Source organism: Zalophus californianus, chromosome 8 (genome assembly GCF_009762305.2).
Source record: "Zalophus californianus isolate mZalCal1 chromosome 8, mZalCal1.pri.v2, whole genome shotgun sequence".
NCBI lineage: Eukaryota > Metazoa > Chordata > Mammalia > Carnivora > Otariidae > Zalophus > Zalophus californianus.
This window is the reverse complement of record NC_045602.1, coordinates 126,153,046-126,175,217: the sequence shown is the minus strand read 5'-3', so window position 1 is coordinate 126,175,217 and position 22,172 is coordinate 126,153,046. Positions and strand designations below refer to the sequence as shown.

The following is a 22,172-nucleotide window of genomic DNA, read 5'->3' as shown; positions in this document are numbered from 1 at the left end:
GCCTTCCAGAAAGGCTGGGAAGGGTGTAGGAGGTAATGCATGCAGTGCCAAGCAACCTGTAAAGCCTCAGGGTTGATGATTCTTATGATAAAATAAGTAATAATACAATGTTGTGTTATCATTATAATAATCATCCTTATCATTACTCACAAATATCTTTATTGTTAATCATTTTGATAGTGCTGTATTTAACTTATATCTGATACAGGTTTTATAGATGATATATAGTATATCTTGTATATATCATATAATAATGATCAGATTACTAATGAATATTTTGTATACATAATTGTGTCAATATTTTTGTCATTCATCACCACCCACGGAGGGTCCAGTTTTCCTCTCTCACTCACGTTGGAGCTTAGGGGTGCTAGAGCCAATTGGATTATTTGGGGAACAAAGGGGTTTGGGTCCTGGGCCTACAGAGTTGGAGTAGAGAGCAGTTCAAGAAGCAGAGAAGCTGATGCCCGTTGGCTGAAGGTGTGGCCTTGGACCTGTCACTGACCCTCTCTGAGCCTCAGTCTCCCCATCTGTGAAGGAGTATGATTGTCACTGTTGTCATCATGGTGGTCCATCCTAGCCTCCCTCCTAGACCCAGCCCTTGGGGATGGTGGCTGGGGCCGGGCGGGGGTGTGAACAGATGCCCCCCACCCCCCGCAGGAGTCGGGGCTGTCGGTGTGGATCGGTGGGCAGCTGCACCCCCTGGAGAACGTGCCCCCTGCTCTGGCTGTGCTGCTCATCACTGTTGTCGTCGCCTTCTTCACCGAGTTTGCCAGCAACACGGCCACCATCATCATCTTCCTGCCCGTCCTAGCAGAGCTGGTGAGAGTCGGGGGGGCGGTGGGAGGCTTCAGAAATCTCTCCCCTGCCACGAGGAGCTCCATCCTGGCTACAGGTGCCTTTGCTCTCTTCCAAAATGCATGCAAGTGTCAGACCCTGATTGTTTTTCTTTAAGAAATACGCAGGGTAAATACTTTCAAAGTGTACCAAATTTTCTTCCTTTGGAGACTTTTCTAGGAAAATATAAATTTTCAAATGTGGATTAAGACAAAGTAGGAAATCTAAGTAGACAAATAACCACAGGAGAAATTCTAATGGTAGACGAAGTTCTAAGCTCCCTCTAAAGAAGGGTTTCTCAGCACTATTGGCATTTGGGGCCAAAGAATTATCTGGAGGGCTGTCCTGTACGTTGTAGGATGTTCCTCAGCATCCCTGACCTCCATCCACTAGGTACCAGTAGCACTGCCCTAAATCGTGACAATCAAAAATGTCTCCAGACATTGGCAAATGTCCCCTGGTTGGGGAGACAAAACCATCCCCCGTTGAGAGCCACCACCCTAAAAATCACTAGCCAGTCCTCGGAGGGTCGGCTAGGTGAGACCTAGCAAACCCGCAAAGAACAGCTAGCTCCCACCTTACTTACACTGTTTCAGAGCGCAGAATAATGGAGAAAGCCATCCAATCCAGGAATAAGGTGAACAAAAGCCAGACACCAAAACCAAAGAAGGACAGCAAAGGGGAAAAAAAAAGTCACAACTCCATCTCGCACATGAACAAAGATGCAAATAAATAAAATGCAAAATAAATCTAGAATCATGCAAAAAGAACAATATATCGTGATCAAATGAGTTTGTGTTCAGAATTTCAAAACCGATTAACACTAGAAGCAATCAGCAGAGTTCTATATTTAAATAGATTAAAGAAGACCAAGCCATATGATTATCTTAATAGAATCCAGAACTCATCACATTAAATCAGTGTGGCAACTACACGCTTTGTATGTCAAAGGTGATATACCAGGCACACTTACCCGAGCCACTTTTTTTGGTTTTAGTTGGCTTATTTTTGCATGAATTTGTAATGGAGATCACACTGTGTTAGCATACAGAGATGTACTTTATCCTTTTTCAGTGGCTAGGGGATATTCTGTTACGAGTGGATAGCGGTGGGTCTATTTAAGATCTCTACTGAGGGACACGTAGGTCGCTTCCAACCTTTGCTGTGATCCAGCAAAGCCTCCTGGACCCTCCTTGTCTGTGCACCTTTGCTTACATGCCTGGATGAGATCCCTGGATTGAAGAGCATGTGCATTTATAATTTTGCTAGATGTGGGCAAATTGTCCTAAAGTGGGCACGCCATTTTACACCCCCACCAGTAGTGTGGGGTGGGGGTCTCCAAACCTTGCCAAGTGTGATTTGATTGAATCACACCCTTCCCCGGGATCTGAGGGAGCAGATGATTGAGAGAGATGGGGGCGCTGTGGGGTGTCGGGGAGGAGAAGCGTGGACCCAGCCAGGTCTGTTGGAGCAACTTTTGCTGGAGAAGACACTAGTGAATGACACAGTGTTCTAAATGGTGCTTATTATCAAAACCAAAATGCTTTACATGTCAGGGAGTGAATTTAGCACTTTTTGAGAAAATGTGTATGCTTTGGGTTATCAAAATTCCCTCGAGGGGCCAAAAAAATGTCCCATCTTAAATACAGTAGTAGAGAGGAGACCAAAATGAATTGTAGATGAATATGTCATTTGGGAGAGGTGACAAACCAGCCCACTGAATGAGGCCAACACACAGATGCGTTTGATTCACACAGTCTTAGAAATTGGGAAAAGCTTCTCAGCAGATGCAATCTCGAACTCTCTGTGTCTCCGAAATCTGGTGACACCCCAACTAACGGTGCCCGGGGACTGGCTATGGGGACTGTTTGGCTGAGGGAAGGACCAGGCAGGGGACTCGGTATGTTAGAGCCTCAGCTGGGAACTTGTGAGGAATGCAGGCTCCTGGGGTGACCCCAGACCTGCTGAGTCAGAAACTCTGGGGGAAGTGGGGCCAGCAAGCTGTGTTTCAGTGAGTCGTCCAGGTCTGAGGATACACTCTCAGGCTGGAGAAGGTGTGTTCTAGAAAAATCTCCCCAGCCCAAGCTTGCGGCCCCGGAATGTCACTAACCTTGGGAATGTCTTCTCCGTGTGTCCCTTGGTTTGGGTTCTTTTCTCGTCTGTCTCTGCTTTTGCCTGTGGATCTGCGTTTCTGGCTGCATGTCTCTGTGTCTCTAAACCTGTCTCCTCGGCCGCTGCGATTCTTCTCTGCCGCTCTGCCCATCTCTGTCGTACGTCTCTATCATTGCGTCTCTTTCTGTCTCTGTCTTGTGGTTGTGGCTTTCAACCATCTCCATCTGTTGCGGTGGCTTCTCTCTGTTTCCCTGTCGTGGTCTCTCCCGCACCCGGACCAGGCCATCCGCCTGAGAGTGCACCCCCTGTACCTGATGATCCCCGGCACAGTCGGCTGCTCCTATGCCTTCATGCTCCCGGTCTCAACACCACCCAACTCCATTGCCTTCGCCTCCGGACACTTGCTGGTCAAAGACATGGTGAGTCGGGGCTCGACCCAGCAGAGGCCTGAGAGGGGGCGGCCAGCAGGTGCTGGGCAAGACACCTGGGCGGGGCCCCCACTCCTCTACCCCCCACCCCTGCAGTCTCTGAATAAGTCATTTGGAGTGGGACCAGGAATATCTAGGTTTGTTTTAGCAAACACTCTGGGATGATTCTTATGCTTAGACAATTTCGGGAAACACTGCCTTAGCGATGATTTTCCAGAGTCTGCTTCAGGGACAAGGAACTTCCTTCTCTCTCTGGGCACTGTTCTCTTTTCTTGTTCAGCCAACGGCTTCGTGCCTGGAATCTGTAGGAGAGATGAGCAGCAGGTCGCACCCTGGGGGGCCTGGAGAGCTCCCTCTCCCCTCACTCCCCTGCTGAACCCGCTCCTCCCTCCCTCCTCCTGCCTTCCCTGCCACTTCCCCTCCACTGGCTGCCTGGGGGCACTCAGGGAATGCAAATCCTAAGCTGGTGTAAACCATTTCCCGGTCCAGTCTCTCCAGGCAGAGGCTCAGGCAGGATAAACCGGGAGGGGAAGGGAGGGAGGCGGTGGGCAAGAGTGAGAGACAGAAAGAGGTCACAGAGCAAACAGAGAGAGAAGCAGGAGGCTGGTGTGCCTGGAGCAGAGTTGGGAGGGTGAGGCCAGAGGCCTGGGGGAGGGGAAGGGTACAGAGCACTGCAGGGCACAGATTTGGGATCTTATGCAGCTCACAGTGGGAGGGCTTAAAAGGTATTTGAGCAGGGCCATCCATGCAGGTAGGCTGGGTCCAAGAACCCAGGGGAAGGTCCCACAGGACCCACCAAGAGGGTCCTTGGCTTCGCCCAGGACAGAAATCAAACGTGAGCCAGAGAAAGTGAAAACAGAGTTTATTGAATATCGTGAGTGACAGACAGAGTAGTAGAGGGAGTGTCTGGGAGACTCGGAGAGGAGAGAATGAGTCTGATCCTTGCTTGGGGTTAGGGGTTCACACTGGGAAGGGGTCTAGGGAACATCCGTGTGCCTTCAGGAATCCACGGTAGGGTCCCATCAAAGGGAGAGTCAGGTGAACCATAGGCTATTCCAGAAATCACTGGAGGTCGGTGTACGGATGCCACCGTCAGCCAGGGTTGGTTGGAAGCTGATGTCCTGGAATGTGTTTGGGGTCTGGCTCTTCTTAGATGTTATCAGGTGTTTAGGGGCTAGGACAGAACTCAGAGAATAATTCACTTTCTTGCTTCTCCCTCGAAATGGGAACACAGCTTCTTTGGCTTATTCAGAGGCAAAGTATGGAACAGGAGTAAACGGGGCCTGGCAGGAAAACAGGCGAGGCGGAGCCTTTCTAAAATGGAGTCCCTTCAGCTTCCCTAATTCACAGTGACGTGGTTTGACTCCTGCCTTTCCGAGATCACTCTGGCTGCAGGGTGGAGTGGATCTTTGGGGACTGGGGCTGAGTGTGGAACAGGGAGGCCACTTAGGGAGGGCAGCAGGAGGGCAGAGATGCGACCTAAGGCCTGTCCTGAGAACAAGGGGACAGCGAGAGAAATGGAGAGACATTGTGAGGGATGGAAGAGGCCGAGGGGAACAAGGGGGCAACAGAGGGGCAGACGTGTCGGAGCCAGTCTGGATCCGCGTGCCCACCTGCAGGCTCTGCTCCGGAGAGTGATGGTGGAGGTCGTTGACATGACGAATGTGGGACAAAGCAGGCATTTGGAGCCAGGCTCCCAGGAGCCCAGCCCTCCTCCCAGACACCCCAAAGCTTTGGCCAGTCCCCTTCCGATCCTCCGAAGTTGCCAGGGCTCTTCTGCAGAGGCAGGTCAGCATAAGGCGGTTGGACCTTGTCACTGGGCGTACTCCCTTCACGACTGACGCCCTTTCCACGAGCCATCCGTGGTAATATTGACGTAACAATTCTCCTAAATCAACAGATATTTTTTTTAAAAAGATTTTTATTTATTTATATGACAGAGAGAGAACACAAGCAGGGGGAGGGGTGGAGGGAGAAGCAGGCTCCTTGCTGAGCAGGGAGCCGGATGCGGGGCTCGATCCCAGGACCCTGGGACCATGACCTGAGCCGAAGGCAGATGCTTAACCGACTGAGCCACCCAGGCGCCCCTCAACTTACATTTTTTAAAACACTTTAAACAAGAGTATTTAAAGAGAAGAGTTTCTGATGCATCTGGGCATGGAAAACTGGTATTGTACGCCATTGAAGGTAAGTCTAAAAAAAAAGGCACAGACCAAAAAAGCAAAATAACTACATTTGCCCTGAAACCGATGACCTGGAGAAGGTTCTGAAGCCCTGCTTGCTCAGGAGGACAATTGGCAAGGAAGAGAGAAGTGTTAAGGGCATTGAAAAGAGAGTGACTCTCTCACCATGCAGTTCGCAGCTGAGCAATGCTAAGGTCAAACAACCAGAAAACCCGGATGAGAAACAGAGATGTTCAGCCCAAGTTTGGACTTAATGGCGCAAGAGGTCAGCCTGGGAAAAAACCAAACAGGCAGACTTGTTCTAGCTACTTAAAAAGGTCAGAATTCCCATAAGACAAATTCCTCACAACAAAAAAGCATGGCCTTAAGTAGACATGTAGTGAGTGTGGATAGGTGTGAGTGTGTATGAGTGTGTGTGTGTGTGTACATGTGTTATCGATCAAACCAGATTATTTTCAAGCTGTGCGACCTGGGTAAGCGCACTTCTCTGAGCCTCGTTTTCCTCTTCCGTAAAGGGGAAGTAATAATAAGCACCCTTTGAGGGTGTCATAGGGATGGCACGTCTCTATGACACCCACACCGCACAGTGCCTGGCCCCTAGAAACCACTCGGCGGATGGGGACATTTGCAGCTCTCCGAGGGGCAGCCTAGGGTAGCATAAAGGTGGAAGGGTCTTGGGCATCCACCAGCCTGGATTTGTGTCCTGGAACCATCACTTCCCAGCTGGGAGATCTTGAGTGAGTGAGTTCCTGACTCTGGGCGTGGGTTTTCCCATCTGTACGATGGGCCCTGAGCTGATTCCTCCCTTCAACTGGGCTCCATTTCAGGTGCGGACAGGCCTCCTGATGAACCTGATGGGTGTCCTGCTGCTCAGCTTGGCCATGAATACTTGGGCACAGACCATCTTCCAGCTGGGCACCTTCCCGGACTGGGCCGACATCCACTCAGCCAACATCACAGCACTGCCATCCACCTTGGCCAATGACACATTTCTGACCCTTTGAGTCCCCCTCCGGGACTCTCTCTGGGCTGGGCCCTCCCAGAAGGCTTCTGCCATCACCTGCTGCTAGGACTCTATACGACAATCGAGCAGTTCTTTTCTGTGATCCAGTATGCAGCAAGCAAGAGTGACCTCCAGTGGTCCACTTGGGCCCACAGGCTCATTATCTAGGACACCTTCTCCTTCTCTTTCATGGAGGTCAGGGCCCAGATATCTCCCAGATCTGCTGCCAGAGAAACAAGCTCCTTTATCTCTGAGCTGTTCTATGGCTAGGATGCAAGAGAGCCCTATTTCAGCAACAGGAAGCACACTGGAATATGGCATTTGACTTAAACCGTTGGAATGGGGGTGGGGGCATCAATTCCTATGGGCACCGCTAACATCCCGCATGACCTACTGTAGGTTACACTCTGGAGAGATCATCTTGCCTTTAGATGTCACCTTCCTCGGAGAGGCTTTTGGGGCTGCAGTATACCAGCTATTTGCAACCACGGTGTGTCCTGCTCGGTCGGTGCCCATTCTGTGCCCATTGTTTGAATATGACCCCTGCTGGTACACCGCAGCCGGGGTTACTTTCAATCGCTGGAGACAGGGGAGGGACAGATAACCTCCTGAGGACAGGGAGGCTGTGCAAATCCTCCTTGCTGCGCTTCTGGGGGCCTGAGTACACCAGGGGAGTTCTAGAAACCCCCAGCTGACATCTCTACCTAAGCTTTTTAGGATTTTCCTGTTTAATCTGATTCAGTTTGACCAGAATTCTGGGGTCAGGCCAAGCCCCAGCCCTACCGTCCTTTCAGCGAGGACTCTCCTACATGTGGCCCGCAGGGGCCTTTGTGGTTGCCCGCTACTCCTTATTCCAGCAGCTGGTCTTTACCTCCCTACCTGTACCCCGAGGGGTAAGCATGTTTAATTAGCAAAGCCACATTTTTCAGGAATGAGGGGGAAAAAAAAAGTCAGAAGATACATTGGGGCCTCATAAAAGGCCAGGGTAAAATTTCTCAGGCAGACAAAATATCGTAACCTTCTTCTGCAGAGGGGGCCAACGGAGACTTCCCCTGAGCCAGTGGCTGGTGGGGGCTGTCCTAGAAGATCTGATCCCTCCTTGTTTCCAGCAGAAGCATCTGGGCATCCCCAGTAAACAGCACAGTATAAGGCCCAGCAGGAGCTCAGGATGTGGAATGAGTGACCCAGCATTAGTCAAGGTGCCCGTGGGGGATCTGGAAGCCTCATGTCTGCCCTTCCTACACATCTGAGGGATGAAGTTCCCTGAGCAGTACGGGCTGGGACGGCGGCACCCAGAGACTGGACTCGTCCTCAGTACGGCACGAGTGAGTCATGGATGTTTCCCTGGGGGCAGCGGGGAGGAGAGAGGAGGGACCCCCAAGTTGGAGAATGGGCTTCACCTCTTCCCACGTGAATACTTTAGAATTCAATCAGAGTTGCAGCCCATGGCGGTTGGGAGCAGCACTCCTGGAGAACAGGGATGGGAGAAGTCCATCCGCAGAGAAACCCATGGTACTTGTAACCAGATGATTCGTGATTTCAAATAGTTCTGATTGAAAATGCTATAAAATAAAAAGTGTTCATCAATACTGGGCCTACAGATTATTTGCTTTCTGGGCATAAGAGAGCTTTCCTTTTTTTTTTTTTTTTTTTTTTTTTTTAAGATTTTATTTATTTGCCAAGAGAGAGACACAGCGAGAGAGGGAACACAAGCCCGGGAAGTAGGAGAGGGAGAAGCAGGCTTCCCGTGGAGCAGGGAGCCCGATGCAGGGCTCAGTCCCAGGACCTGGGGATCATGACCTGAGCCGAAGGCAGATGCTTCGGCTAGATGCTTAACGACTGAGCCACGCAGGCGCCCCAGGCGCGCTGGCATAAGAGAGCTTTAAGGTGCCGAATTCCTGAGCTGGGGGTTCCACGGAATTGACCTCCCTGACTTCACTTCCCTACTGCTCTCCCCTGTCCACTCCAACCACATGCTTATACTGCCCTGCCTCAGGGCCTTTGCACATGCTGTTCCCTTTGCCAAGAACACTTAGCTTCCAATTATGAGCTTATTTCCTCACTTTATTCAGTTCTCTGCTCAAACGTCACCTCCCCAGAGACTCTTCCCTGACCATCTGGTGTAAAATCTTGCTCTCATTACTCTCCGTCTCCTTACTCTGCTATATTTTCCTTCTTAGTGTTTAGCTAGGCCACTGGATTATGTATTTTCTTGTGTATTAACTTTCTCTCCCTCTAGAATACCAACTTATCAGAATATAAACTTTATTTTGTTGAGTGCCATAACTCTGGTACCTAGAATGGTTTCTGACACATAACAAGTGCTCAGTAAATATTTGATTAATGAATCTATACCAGAATTTATGAGAAGGCAATCTCGCCCTCTGGTCCATGGTCTGTCCTATTCATTTCTTTGCTCACTCCTTCTTCCATTTATTCATTCAACGATATTTATTTAAAACCTGACTATGTGCTCATTCACTGTCCCCATCCACATGGAACTTACATGCTAGCTGAGGAGATACGCAGTGGGCAGGTAAACAAGTAAATGAGATGACTCCGGGTCATGGTATGAGCTAAGAAGAAGATGAAACTGGACAATGTGACAAACTGACTCAGAAGCTACTTCAACCAGGATGGTCAGGGAGGACTTCTCTGAGGAGGTGGCATTAGACTGACACCAGAAGGAGTCAGTCACGTGCTCATGGTGGCATGGGAGGAAGGTGGGCGGTATGGGTGGTACAGGATCATTGGAAATATATATGAGACTCATGTCTGGAATACAAGAGGAACATCCAGAAGTCAGAAAGAACAAACACAAAAGAAAACACCTGTTTTAGTTACTGTGGTTATATAACAAACCAGCCAAAACTCAGGCCCTAGAACACAGCAACTTACTGGCTTATGTCTCTGCATTTTAAGTTTTTTGTGGAGAGAGAGAGAGAGAGACTTTGAGCAGGGGAGGGGGTGCAGAGGGAGAGGGAGGATGGGGAGAGAGAATCTTTAGCAGGCTCCACGCCCAGCACAGAGCCTGACTCGAGGCTCGATCTCACGACCCTGAGATCATGACCTGAGCTGAAATCGAGAGTCAGACGCTTTACCCACTGAGCCACCCAGGCACGCCATGTTTCTGCATTTAGATAGAGCTCTGCAGAGATGGTTTTGTCTCTGCTCTACATGGTGTGGCCGGGGTCACTCAGCGGGGAGTTTAGCTGGAGCTTGAACATCCACGATGACTGTGGAGCCTCCAGGGAGTCTAACCCAAACCTCTGAACCCAACAGTGGGCTTCACAGAAGGCAAAAGCAGAAGCTTAAGGTCTGGGCTTGAGAGTTTAAGAATTCAACTCTGCCACATTCTATTGATTAAAGCAAGTCAAAAGTTGGCCTGGTTCAAAGGGAGGGAACTAGGTTCCACTCCTTCGTGGGAAAAGTGACATCCTCATGCAGAGACGGGAGGAGCCTTGGTCACTCTCTTTGGAAGGCTCCTACCGTAACACCTGCGAGCAGGATGAGGGCAAGATACGGCTGTGCCATTTTGAAGCAGGCTGTCAAAATGGCCAGAGCTCGATAAAGACATGCTCCAATCCACTCGTAATCAGATAAATGCAAGTTCAACCAAGATGCAACAACACACCAACCCGACCGACGGAAACTAGACAAGCGGACAAGAAGTGATGTTGGAGCAGGAGAAGACAGACACCCTCTTGTGCTGCTGGGGTGACTGTTACTTCCGACGGTCAGCCTGGCAAGCAATGTGGCAGTAATTAGGGGAATTCATTACCTGCTTTCCCTGTGGCCCACTTTTCCTACTTCTGGGTTCATATCCCAGCAAAATTGTCCCATGGTCCCTCCAGAGACGATGTAGGAGGATATTCGGGCCACTGCTGTTGGAGGTACCCAGGAGCTGGAGACCAGCTAGGTGACCTTCATGGGGGTTGGGGGAGTGATGGCATTTAAGTGAAACATGGGGAAGCTCACTATGGAAAACACAGCAACACACAGAAGTGATGAACAATAGGTACACGGAAGATTTGGATACACACATACATATTCTGGCACATAGATCAAGAACTTACAGAGTCAAGGGGGCAGAGGGATGGAGGCAGTGATGGCAGATGAAAACAAGATGAATAAATGCCACTGAACGAGGGGTTCAGTGAGCCTCTTTGGACCCCTGGCTCTGCCCGTAACATGCTGTGTCACCTTAGGCAGGTCCTTTATGTCTTAGACTTTGGAGAGATAAGGGTGCATAGAGTCAGGGTCCCGGTCTCAGAAGGCAATAGTAAGCACACAGACTAGTTATTTGAGGACAGCTTAGTAGTGGGTCTAGTTCCAAGGTGTGGGCAGATGGTAAGGGAAACCACGAGGGAAAATGCGAGTCCTCTGTGGAGGGAGGGAGGAGCACCTCCCAGCCGAGGCTCTGAGGGACAGAGGCCCAAGTGGGGCTGGCACTTTTATTCCTTACAAGACAGCCCCTGATGACTCTGAAAGGGGAAAGCTGCCCTGGATCTTTCTCTACATCCTCCCTCAGCTCACCTGCCGGCACTCTCCGTGACCAAACCCAACCTTATCGGCCAGTGTTCTCCAGAGAAACAGAACCAACAGGATGGAATATATTCGGGCAAGAGTCCAAAGGCAATCTGCCGGCATCCCTCTTGCTCAGGGAAAGTCAGTCTTTTGCTCTATTCGGACCTTCAACTGATTGGATGAGGCCCACCACATTCTGAGGCAGCAATCTGATTCATTTAAACTCCATTAATCTAAATGTAAATCTCATCCAAAAACACCCTCACAGAAACATCCAGAATAATGTTTGACCAAATAGCTGGAGGCTGCGGCCCAGCCATGTTGACACGGAAAGCTAACCATCGCACCCACAGAAGCCAGAATGTAGGAGAGTTCTTTGAGGCTGCCCATCCAGGTCTAACCCCAGGGCTCAGGGCAGGGAGGAGAAGAGTGGAGACAGGGTCTGGAGGGGCAAACTGAGAAAACATAGCAGGGAAGGTTTAGACCAAATCGGAGCTTGTAATCTAGTGGTCCCCAGGTCGGCATCCATCTCACAATCAGGTGTTTTGGGACACCTTTCATGTTTTAAACTATTAATTGATTGCTAATATTCTTAAACTCAGAAAATTTCACATTAAAACCCTGATTTGTGCTTCTCTTGGAAAAGAAAAGACCAGAAGTTCTGGCAACATGGGGCCCTATCGTTACCTGGCAACAATTGTTTGGAGTTGAGTAGTGGTGAAGGGAAAACTCAAACTGATAGGTGAACTCTCTTGTTTGCCACAGTCCCCACCTTCCTTAATGCCTTAAACTGACTCTCTTCATTTTAAAAACACCAGATTTTTAAAACTGAGTACAAAAAATAAAGATAAAATATCCCCCTAGTAAATTTTATATTGATTACATTTTGAGAAGATAAGGTTTGGGATATATTAGGTTGAATAAAACTTTTATTAAAAGTTGAATAAAAATTTTATTAAAATAAATTTCACTTTTTTATGTGGCTACTAGAAAATTTTTAATTATATACATGGCTCGCATTCTGTTTCTATTGGGTAGCATCGTCTATTTGGTAAGATTTTAGCCACCTCTCCATATTCTCAGGCTGAGTGGATGGTGGCAATATTCTATGCCCACGGGCTATAAAATTCAATGACTCCAAAATTCTTTGGACCTCTGTTGCTGATCCTAGATCTGAAGGCTTACCACTTCCTCTTCCTGTACTGTCTTATGGTTCTGAATCCTCCACCCAGAAATTCCCCTCAAAAAGCTAATTCTATTTTGGATGATTCAGAAGACCCTTCCGGATGTTGTGGGATTTGGAGCCAGGCCAGCTTTATGTAGGCAGAAGTGACTGCCTACATGTGCTGAGAAAAGCCAAAAATATCTTCTGCCCTTTCCTTCCCTATACCACCAAACTCCCAAATCCTACACATTCACCAGAGGTCTTCAGGAAATGACCAACATGGTCCTTTAGCCAGTCTTGGGGCCAGTGCAGAAATTAGGCAAAGCCTGGTTGGTGCCTGCCAGGCCCTGCTCCCCTCTGACCGGCACGATGCTCTAAAGTTCCCTATGTGATGGGGGGCCCTCGCCAGGGATCTGGCCCAGTGGGCGTCACAGAAGCCTGTATAATCAGGTCTAAACAGCCTGGGGCTCACTTAGGCAGAGTTGTCAGCCCAGGTGGGAGAGGGCAGGAGCATGTATCTATTTACTGGATGCTCTACATACATTATTCCACTGAATGCTCAAGCAATCCTAAGAAGGAGATACTAGTAGTCTCATGATAGCAAAGCCCACACAAGTTCAGAGAAGGACAGTGTCTTGTCCGTAAGTGGCAAAGCTGGCTTTCACGTGTGGATCTTCGATCCCCGGCCCAGAGCCCCCGCGGTGTGGAGGGACAGCTAGGCAGCTCCCGCACCAGCCCTACTGAGGCTTCCTGCAGAGGCTGGAAGTCGGCGGCCCTCATGCTGGCTTTGGCCCACAGACTTGGTAAGATTGGCCGGCCCAGAGGTCTTTTTTTTTTTTTTTTTTTTTTAATGCTGGCTTTAAAAAACTTGGAGACTTTTACATAAAAAAGGGAATGACTGGCATCTTTGGAAAGATTGGAAAATCTGGTAATGTTGGACCGCTTTTCAAGGGACTTCAACCCTCAACTGGAGCAGGGCCGAAGCTGTCCTTTCCGAGAAGGTCTACATGCCGCAGCTCATGCTGTTTCCATCCAGGTCCGCTCTGCTCCTCGCCTTAGCTGGCCCGCCTCTGCAGGCGCCCGGCTTTCCTGCTCCGCATCTACTCTGGGCTCAGTTCTGCGCAGACTCTCTGTGCCTGGCCTGGCTTCCTGGAGGGGCCTGAGATCTGGGAAGGGTGTCAGGTCCTCTGAGGGCCACAAGTGTCTCATTGGATTGTGTGACCATGAGAATGCCACTTCCCCTATCTGAGCCACAGAACACCCTCCTTCAGGCCTGAGCAAGTGACCCAGGCAACATGTCCTTATAATGGAAAAGGTTGGAGAGTCTGGAATACCACCTAGATGTGCCCTTCCTCACTGGCCCCTCCATCCCGCAGGGTGGAGGCCTGCGGGCACAGCAGAGGGCTCCTGGAGGAGGCAGCCTACTGGCAGAGATAGAGCACAGAGAGGTGGGGCGGGGGGAGTGTCTGCTTCCAGATAGGGAATGGCTTTCCAATCAGCCTGGAAGTGTACCTGCCAGGCACATACTGCAATACTGCAGCAGGGTGTGCACACAGGGACCTCACACTTATTAAGTGCCTACTGTTTGCAGTGCCAGATGCATCTGAAGGTAACACAAGGCTTGTGAACCCTTCCCTCCACACCAGTAGAGCCCAGTGGCTGACCAGTCGACTCTGGAGCAGGACCGTTGGCTGTAAGTCATGGCTCTACCTCTTACTAGCTGAGTGGCTTGGTCAAGGGGCTTAATTCTCTGGGTCTCAGTTTTCTGAACTGAAGAATGGAAATAATAGTACCTACCACAAAGGGTTGTTGGAAATAAGCATCCAGGCAATTGAGAAGCGTGGGGCACCTGGGTGGCTCAGTCGGTTAAGCCACTGCCTTTGGCCCAGGTCATGATCCCAGGGTCCTGGGATCGAGCCCTGCATCGGGCTCCTACTTCTCCCACTCCTCCCCACTCCTGCTGTCTCGCTCTCAAATAAATAAATAAATAAATAAATAAAATCTTAAAAAAAAGAACAAGAAGTGTGTCTGATACTTAGCAAGTGCTCAGTTAAATGTTAACTGTTCCTATCATTTCTCTCTTTTAAAAGGAGGAAACTGATGGGGTCACCTGCTCAAGGTCACACAGGTAGGGCGGAACAGAGCTAAAGACAGAAAGCCAGCTAGAGAGGGGACTGGGGCCACTACACTTGAAAGAGAGTCTCAGCGGAGGTCCAGCTGTTTCCTGTGGGTTCCCACCGCTCAGAGCTGGGGATCAGGCTCCTCTAGGGGCCCACAACTGTGGAGGGGGAGGGCAAGGGGAAGCCAAGCAGAGTTCTAGTCCTGGCACTACCACTAATGAGCGGTATGGCTTTTCTGAACCTCAGTTTCTTCCTCTGTGAAATGGGAGCAGTTCTACCTTCCTGCTCTCAGGATCACCGATAACTGCTTGGAAAACGCTCTTTCCTCCGACACCTTGCACCCACTTGCACCCACCCCTGCTTGCCGGAGGAGGATGAGGCAGCTTGCCCAACCCCCTGGGAGGTGGGCCCAGGCGGGGGGCGGGACAAAGCCAGCAGGAGGGCTTAGTTAAGAGCCAGAAAGCAGAAGCAAGAGGGTTTTTCCCAAGTTCTAGAGAATACAGTTCTCCCCATTTCCTGCCCACCTGCCAGCACTGCCTCAGCCTGCCTGCCCTGATCCAGACCCACGGCTATTCGGGAAGCATGAGGGCTCCATGCGGGACCGCCGAGCACCGCGCCAGGACCCGGTAGGTCTGGAGACCCTGGACACTGGGACCACAGGCAAGAAAACACTCGGTGGTCGGGCATGATGAGTATGAGCTTAGCCTCAGGCTCTGCCATTCCCTAGCTGCGTGACCTTGGGTAAACTCCACCCCTTTGAGCCTCAGTTTCCCCATCTGTGAAGGAGAGTAGTAATAATGTCTACAAGATAGCTGTAAGAATTGAGGGGCGCCTGGGTGGCTCAGTCGTTAGGCATCTGCCTTCGGCTCAGGTCATGATCCCGGGGTCCTGGGATCGAGCCCCGCATCGGGCTCCCCCGTCTCCCACTCCCCCTGCTTGTGCTCTCTATCTCTCTCTAACAAATAAATAAAATCTTAAAAAAATAAAAAATAAAAAAAGAATTGAATGAGAAAATGCACACGCAGGGCTTGCCATCGTGCTCGGCTTGGAGTGAGCCCTCAGCAGATGGCAGCCGCTTTCCACGTCATTCCCGACACTCCCCCACGCCTCGGCCTCCAGCATGACTTAGAGCTGTTTTCCCTTCCCCTATCATTTGTATTATTCGCTATTCTTTTAACGGCTACCATGTCCCGAATACTCATTATTACAATAGCAGGAGGTTTAGTCCTAAATGAAAATGCCCTCAGGGGCCAGAAAGGCCCTAATTCATCATCTCTGACGCAAGTGGGTCTTTGGTGCTGCCCAGCTTGGATAGCATTGCCCTGGTTCATTAACTCTCCCAACCTCCTGCCCAACTATTTTCTACCCTCTCTTTCCCCTTCAAGCTCCCACTGCCTCCTCCAGCATGTTCTCCATCAATGCTGACCTCACTTTCCTGCCACCCTGAGCAAACAGAAGCAATCCTAGGACAGCCTTCAAATATTTAGGGAGCTACATGCCAGACGCTATTCCAGGCACTTGGGCTACATCAGTGAGCACAAGAGACCAAGCCCCTCCCCTGGTGGTATTGATGCTCTCGTGACAGATAACAGGTCACCTGCTCCTTACTCTGTCCCAGACACAGAGTGACCCTACGAGATGCTACTTCTATTCCCCCACGTCACAGACATGAATTACATGTCTTACAGAAATAAGAAAACTGAGGCACAGAGAGATTAAGAAACTTGACCAAGGTCACACAGACGGTGAGTGGTGAAGCGGGGATTTGAATCCAGGCAGTCTGGAGGCCATGCCCTTAACCACCTCTCTGTTGTGCATCAGAGGAACTGAGATTTGGCGCCCACGCTTTGCCCATCACCCGCCCCTCCTTTTGTACTGTCCATCTTACCCGCTGCCACCACCACCGAAAAGATCGCCCCAGGGGGCCTCCCCTTCATCCAAGCCCCCCTCTTGACTGGTTCTCCCATCTGCAAACCTGTTAGAGTCTCTCCCATCTTGCCCCCCCCCCCCCCCCCCCCGCCCAGCGGCCGCGGCACCCTGTCTGTGCACTTTTACTGCAAACATGATTCAGCACGCTCCTGTCTCACGTTCTACTCCTTCCAGTCCCTCCCAGGCCCCCTCTAGTTAGGCTTTGGCCCAAGATGCCACGAAGCTCTCCCTTTAGACAGTTACCAGGCCAACGGTCATTGCTTGGTCCTCAGCCTCGTTGACCCATCAGCGGCACTTGACATACGTGGCGACCCCCCTCTTGGAACATTGTACTGGCCGGCTTCCCCAGCCTCCTCTCACCTCCCAGCCTGGGGCGAGGGCTCTGTCCTCGAGTGTCCTCCTCCCCACCAGCACACCCTCCCGGGGAGTCTCCTTCTGTCCTGCCCCATGGCTTTAAATGTCATCTATAAATCAATGATTTTACGTGTCATTTATTTCCCATCTCGGACGACACCTGGGTGCTTTCAGTTGCTCAGGCACCAAACCTCAAGGTCATCCTTGACCTCCCTCTTCCTCTCAGACTGCCTGTTGTGTTGGCTCCTCCAACAGAATGTATCCAGAACCCAGCCTCTTCTCACGAATTCCTCTGCCATCACTTTTTAACGCAGGCTCTAGGAGGGCAGGGATTCTTGTCCGTTTCATTCATTCCTGTTTCTCTAATAGTGAGCATATAGTAGTTGCTTAATAAATATAAGGACAACAGAGTAGACAAGCTCCCGAGTGGTCAACCTATCCACTCCCCATGCCTCCAAATCATAGAGGAGACCCTGAGGTCCACAGAGAAGGAATGTCCAGAATGACACAGGAAGCCAACCAAGACTGAATTCAGGGGAAACAGTGTCTCTCTCTCTCTCTCTCTCTCTTCCAGAGTTTGTCTCTTTCTTACTCTCTCTCATCTGTGCTTCTCTCTCCATGACTCTTTCATTCCCTGGGGAAAGGCACCCTCCCAAACCTGGAATTACGGACGCAGGCAGCCCAGACATCCATCCTCACATCCCCAGGAACTGGGCTCTTCCCTGACAAGTCCAGGGAGGATAATCCTAGGGCAGCCTCTGACTAGTTCTGCTTGGGTCCTGTGGCTTTGGGGTGAGTTAGTGGGATGGGCCTACAGGGGAAGAGTGCCAACTCCTGTGGCTCAGGGGGTGGAGCCTGTTGGCGATTGAAGGGTTTGTGGATCAGGGGTATTGGGCCGACATCCAACCCTTCATCCTCCTGAAAGAGCCCCCCCTCCATTTCCTTGTGTGCAGGTGGAGGTTCTGGCACTTAGGGCTCTGCAAGGCCCTCGGCCCCCTGCAGGCCGCCTGGGCCACTTTCTCTCAGCCGGTCCCAACCAGCTGTGGCCAGCTGCTGACCCAGCTCTTCCTGTGCGGTTGCTTGGCTGTCGCTGCTGCAGGTCTGACACACCACTGGCTCGTGTCCTCGCTGCTTTATCCTCTGGGACCCTCGGCCACGGTGGCCACTGTCTGGGGCCTCCTGGTCTTCCTGGTGCTGGGCTTGGTGCCCCCTGCCCGCTGCCTGTTTGCACTCAGCGTCCCTACCCTGGGCACGGAGCAGGGCCGCTGCCTGCTCCTCTCCTGGAGCACTGCCACCCTGGGCGTCACCGTGCTGCCCAACGTCTTGGCCAACATGGGCGCAGCGGGGCAGGTGCTGAGATGTGTCACAGAGGGCTCCCTGGAGAGTCTGCTCAACACCACTCACTGGCTGCACGCGGCGTCCCGGGCTCTGGGCGCTGCTGGCCCAGCGGGCAGCCAGGGCTTGACACTGCAGGCCCAGGGCAATGGCTCTGTGTTCCAGCTTCACATGCTCAGGGTCACCCAGCAGGTGCTGGAGGACTTCTCTGGCCTGGAGTCCCTGGCCCGGGCGGCCGTGCTGGGGACCCAGCAGGTGGTCGCAGGGCTCTTTATGCTGGGCCTCCTGGTGGACTCGGGCTGGTACCTCCATCGCTACCTGACTGACCTGCGGTTTGACAATATCTACGTGACCCGGCAGCTGGCTTGGCAGCTGGCGGAGACCCAGGCCACACATCTGGTGGCCTTCCCACCGGCCTGGCTGCTCTGGGCCGCCCGGCCGAGGCTGTCCCAGGGGGAGCTGCTGAGTTGCCTCCTGAGGCTGGGGCTGCTCACCCTGTTCCTGATGACCACAGCTGTGATGGTGGCCACAGACCACGTGGCCTTTCTGCTGGCTCAGGCGGCTGTGGACTGGGCTCAGAAGCTGCCGGCGGTGCCTATCACGCTCACGGTCAAGTATGATGTAAGTGCGGTGACGGGACTAGAGTCATTTCCTTGTAGGAAGGGGTGGGGTGTGTTAACCACTTGATTTGCAATTGAATTTTATTCGCTTCAAGACCCTGCCTTTGGAGAAGCTAGGAGACCCTGGGGCATTTGCAGACAGACTCGCTCCATTGATTCCCAGCACAGCCCAATGTAGTGGGTTCTATTCTCACCCCTGTGGCAGATGAGGATCCAGATACCCAACAACTTGAAAATAATTTGACACCCCCCCCCCCCCAGGTCACTCTTTTCCTAAGTGGCAAGGTGTCCTAGCTTCATTTTCGTCACTTGTACAAACTGGATCCATCCTCCTCACCCTGCCGGGTTATTGTGAGTCTTAACATGTAGTCCTCTGTAAAAGTATGCAGGGAGCTCCATGCCACACAGGCGACGTCCAATCAGTGGTGGCTATCATGAACAGCTCACAGCTGTATGTATCAGACTGGCGGAGGGCTTACGAATGATCTAGATCAGGAGTCTACCAACTATGTTCCCCGGGGCCAAACCCTTCGGGCTTCCTGGTTTTGTAAATTAAGTTTTATTAGAACATAGCCGTGTCATTTGTTTAGGTATTGGCCCCTGGCTGCTCTTGATAGTTGCATGAGGGACAGTGTGATCTATGAAGTGAACTTAAAAGTTTGTTTTTATTCTGATTTTAAAAGAGAATAAAATACTTCTGTGAGCCCCCTGCCCTGAGCCTGGCGGAGAAGTGCGCCCTGGGCAGAACCAAGGATCCAACCCAAGAAGTCTGGCTCCAAAGTTTGAATTGTTAACCTCTGACCTCCCTGCCTCCCTACACCTGCTCCTATATACCCCAAGGGAATTGTAGAGCCTAATTCTTAGGAGCAGGATGTTGGGACCCACCTTGGCTGGGACTGACCCCCGGGGCGGGCCACATCATTGTGTGACCTTAGGCTTCCCATCTTTTCAGTGAGGCTCATTCTGGGCTCAACCTCAGAGGATCGTGTGCATTTGATGAAAAAGACATCTAAAGTATTCACTAAGGGCTTAGCAAAGAGTAAATGCCCGTAGCACCCGTTTGTTTTCTCTAAAGCGTTCTGTTCCGAACGTAATAGTACGGTGCTTTTTGTTTGTCACAAAGCCTGCTTCAGACTCCTGATGTCATTTGCTACTCCTCGGTGCCCAGGAGGCAGGAGGCTGGGTTACTTCTGTGCCCATCTTACAGAAAGGGGCAAGCGGCCGCGAGTGCTGGGGGGCGGGGAATGGAGGCAGCGTCTCTCTGTTCACTTGGCCTTTTTCCCCCCTTTGAAGGCCACATACACGGTCCTGGGCTTCATCCCCTTCCTCTTCAACCAGCCGCCTCCGGAGAGCCCTTTCCTGTCTGCTCACAAGTCCTTCCAGTGGGAGCTCCGCTTCACCTCCCCGGGCTGCCCACTGCTGCCCGCCCGGCGCCCCCACACGGCCGCGCCCCTGGCCGCTGGGGCCCTGCAGCTGGCGGCTGGCGCCACCATCCTGCTGGAAACCTACGCCCGGCGCCTGCGGCACACCATCGCCGCCTCCTTCTTCTCCGCCCAGGAGGCTAGGAGGGTCCGCCACCTGCACGCCCGGCTCCAGCGCAGATACAGCAGGCACGGAGGCCGGCGGCTGCCCCTGGAGGCCCCGTCCTGCTCCCGAGACCCGGGTCTGTCAGCACCCACCCAGCGCGGATAGACAGGCCTCCGGCATGCTGGTCACTGGGAAGAACAGAGAGCAGTAGGGCGGAGGGGGAAGAGCTTGGGAGCCGCACACACCGTGGTCCTCCTGCTGCCTTGCTGTGTGACCTTGGGTAGATTGCTTCACCTCTCTGAGCCTCAGTTTCCACACCTGCATAATGACTGCGTCATAACAACCCATGTGACCTCCTTTCCACGTGGGGGTGTGGAAAGGAAGGCATGCCGATATTGGGCATAAGAGGCTTCCAGAAGCAGGAAAGGCCTCGGCACAGTGAAGACAAGCAAGTGCAGAGACAACTGGAGGTTCCTCCTGGCCAGTTGGGGGTCAGCCCGGGCTCTCATCTGCATCCACTGCTTTGCCTGGTGGATGGAAACTCCACGTGGTGAATGTGTCTAAATGCTCCCGGAACTTATAAAATATGTGCCCTGAATCCTCTTACATTTAGCCATCTAAAATTTTCTTGATTTTATAAGCGAAGTATGTATTAAATCCTGAATTAGATTATGTTACTCTTTTGTTTCCAAGTCCTCTGGGGATCTCCCATCCAGGGTCACCAGGGTTTAGCAAATAAAAATACACGACACCCGGTTCCATTTGAATTTCAGATAGATAACAAGCACGGGTTTAGTCTAAGTACGTCCTTGGGACATTCTTATACTAAACATACTTACCCTAAACCTATATTTGTTGCTTATCTGAAAGTCAAATGGAACTGAGTAATCCATATCTTATCTGGCGACTGCGTCCCCATCGAAGTTCTAGTAAAACCCCAGCTCTCTCCCCTGTGGGCTTGGTATTCCCTGTTGTCCCCTCCAGATCATTCTCTGCCCTTCTCTTTCCCAGGAATTTGTACCTCCGTGAATTGTATCACCCTGGCCCCCCTGGCCTCTGACTTCTAGTCGGGCTCAGCCAGTGGGAGGCACTGGCAGGCGAGCCAAAGTGGGAGAGGAGAGAGATGTCAGGATATTTGTTCCTGCAGCCCTCTGGGCTACTTGGCAGAGGCCACATTCCATTACCAGCAGCCACAGCACCTGTCTGGCTGGGTGGTCCCCTGATGGTGGCTGTAGATGTCCCTGGGTTCTAGAACGGTACAGCTTCCAAGGGTGCTAGTTTCTGAGAGCCTCACCATCCTTCCCTTTACCAAGTCCCCATCTCTGTACCTTCATTAAACTCTCGTTTCCCCTTTAAGACTACCATCTCTTTCCTGCCAGGACCCTGACTGATGATGTGCCCTGGGTCGCAAAGCCCTGCTCAAGCCAACCTCTCCCTCACTCACTACGCCCAGGCTGCATGGGCTTAACGTGCTCAGAAGCACCAGGCTGGTTTGCCCCTTGGGGCAATGCTCTTGCTGTTCCCACATCCTGGAACACACTTCCTTCAAGTCTTGGCATGGAGAGCTTCTTTGCATCCCTTAGGGATTAGCTCAAATGTCACCTCCTCAGAGAAGCCTTCTCTGACCACCCTACCTCATATTGTCCCATCCCAGCCAGTTTCACTCCATCTCAGGAGTGGACAAGCTTCAATCTGTGAGCCAAGTCTGGCCTGCTGCCTGGTTTTATGAGCAGAATTTTACTGGAACATTGTCACGCCCATTAAAGTATTGTCTCTGATGGCAGATTTGAGTAGTTGAGACAAGGGACTGCGTGGCCCACAAAAATCTGAAATATTTACTATCTGGCTCTTTAACTAAAATGTTTGCTGACCCCTGATCTATCATATCAAGTTGTTACCTAGCCTCTGTAAATACACTTATCAATATCCTTTATCAGCTTACGTATGCATTTATAGATTTAGCTGTCTCTTTGTTACTTGCTGTGTGTTTCATATGGTCCCCGCAAGAATGTAAACTCCATACTAAGTGTCT

The 22,172-nt window shown here is 51.4% G+C and overlaps 2 protein-coding genes across 5 annotated transcripts in view; both read left to right on the top strand.

Moving 5' to 3' along the window:
• The window catches only part of SLC13A3 (solute carrier family 13 member 3), a 79,997-nt gene extending 71,854 nt beyond the window's left edge, over positions 1 to 8,143 (top strand). For 3 of the 4 annotated variants that reach the window (XM_027621511.2, XM_027621510.2, XM_027621512.2), the window contains exons 11-13: positions 661 to 822; positions 3,231 to 3,368; positions 6,388 to 8,143. In XM_027621511.2, the coding sequence (XP_027477312.2) occupies positions 661 to 822; positions 3,231 to 3,368; positions 6,388 to 6,564 (477 nt within the window). In that variant the 3' untranslated portion in view covers positions 6,565 to 8,143. Of the gene's footprint in view, positions 1 to 660; positions 823 to 1,433; positions 2,005 to 3,230; positions 3,369 to 6,387 lie in introns of those variants that run through there. The other variant, XM_027621513.2, reaches the window with a different exon arrangement.
• Positions 8,144 to 10,237: 2,094 nt separating this feature from the next.
• LOC113938515 (osteoclast stimulatory transmembrane protein) lies at positions 10,238 to 20,796 on the top strand. The gene is given in 7 exon segments (XM_027623898.2): positions 10,238 to 10,299; positions 10,418 to 10,482; positions 11,521 to 11,530; positions 17,612 to 18,614; positions 19,907 to 20,261; positions 20,264 to 20,394; positions 20,396 to 20,796. Coding segments are annotated over 7 exon segments (1,776 nt in total). The 3' UTR covers positions 20,546 to 20,796.
• The last annotated feature ends 1,376 nt before the right edge of the window (positions 20,797 to 22,172 follow it).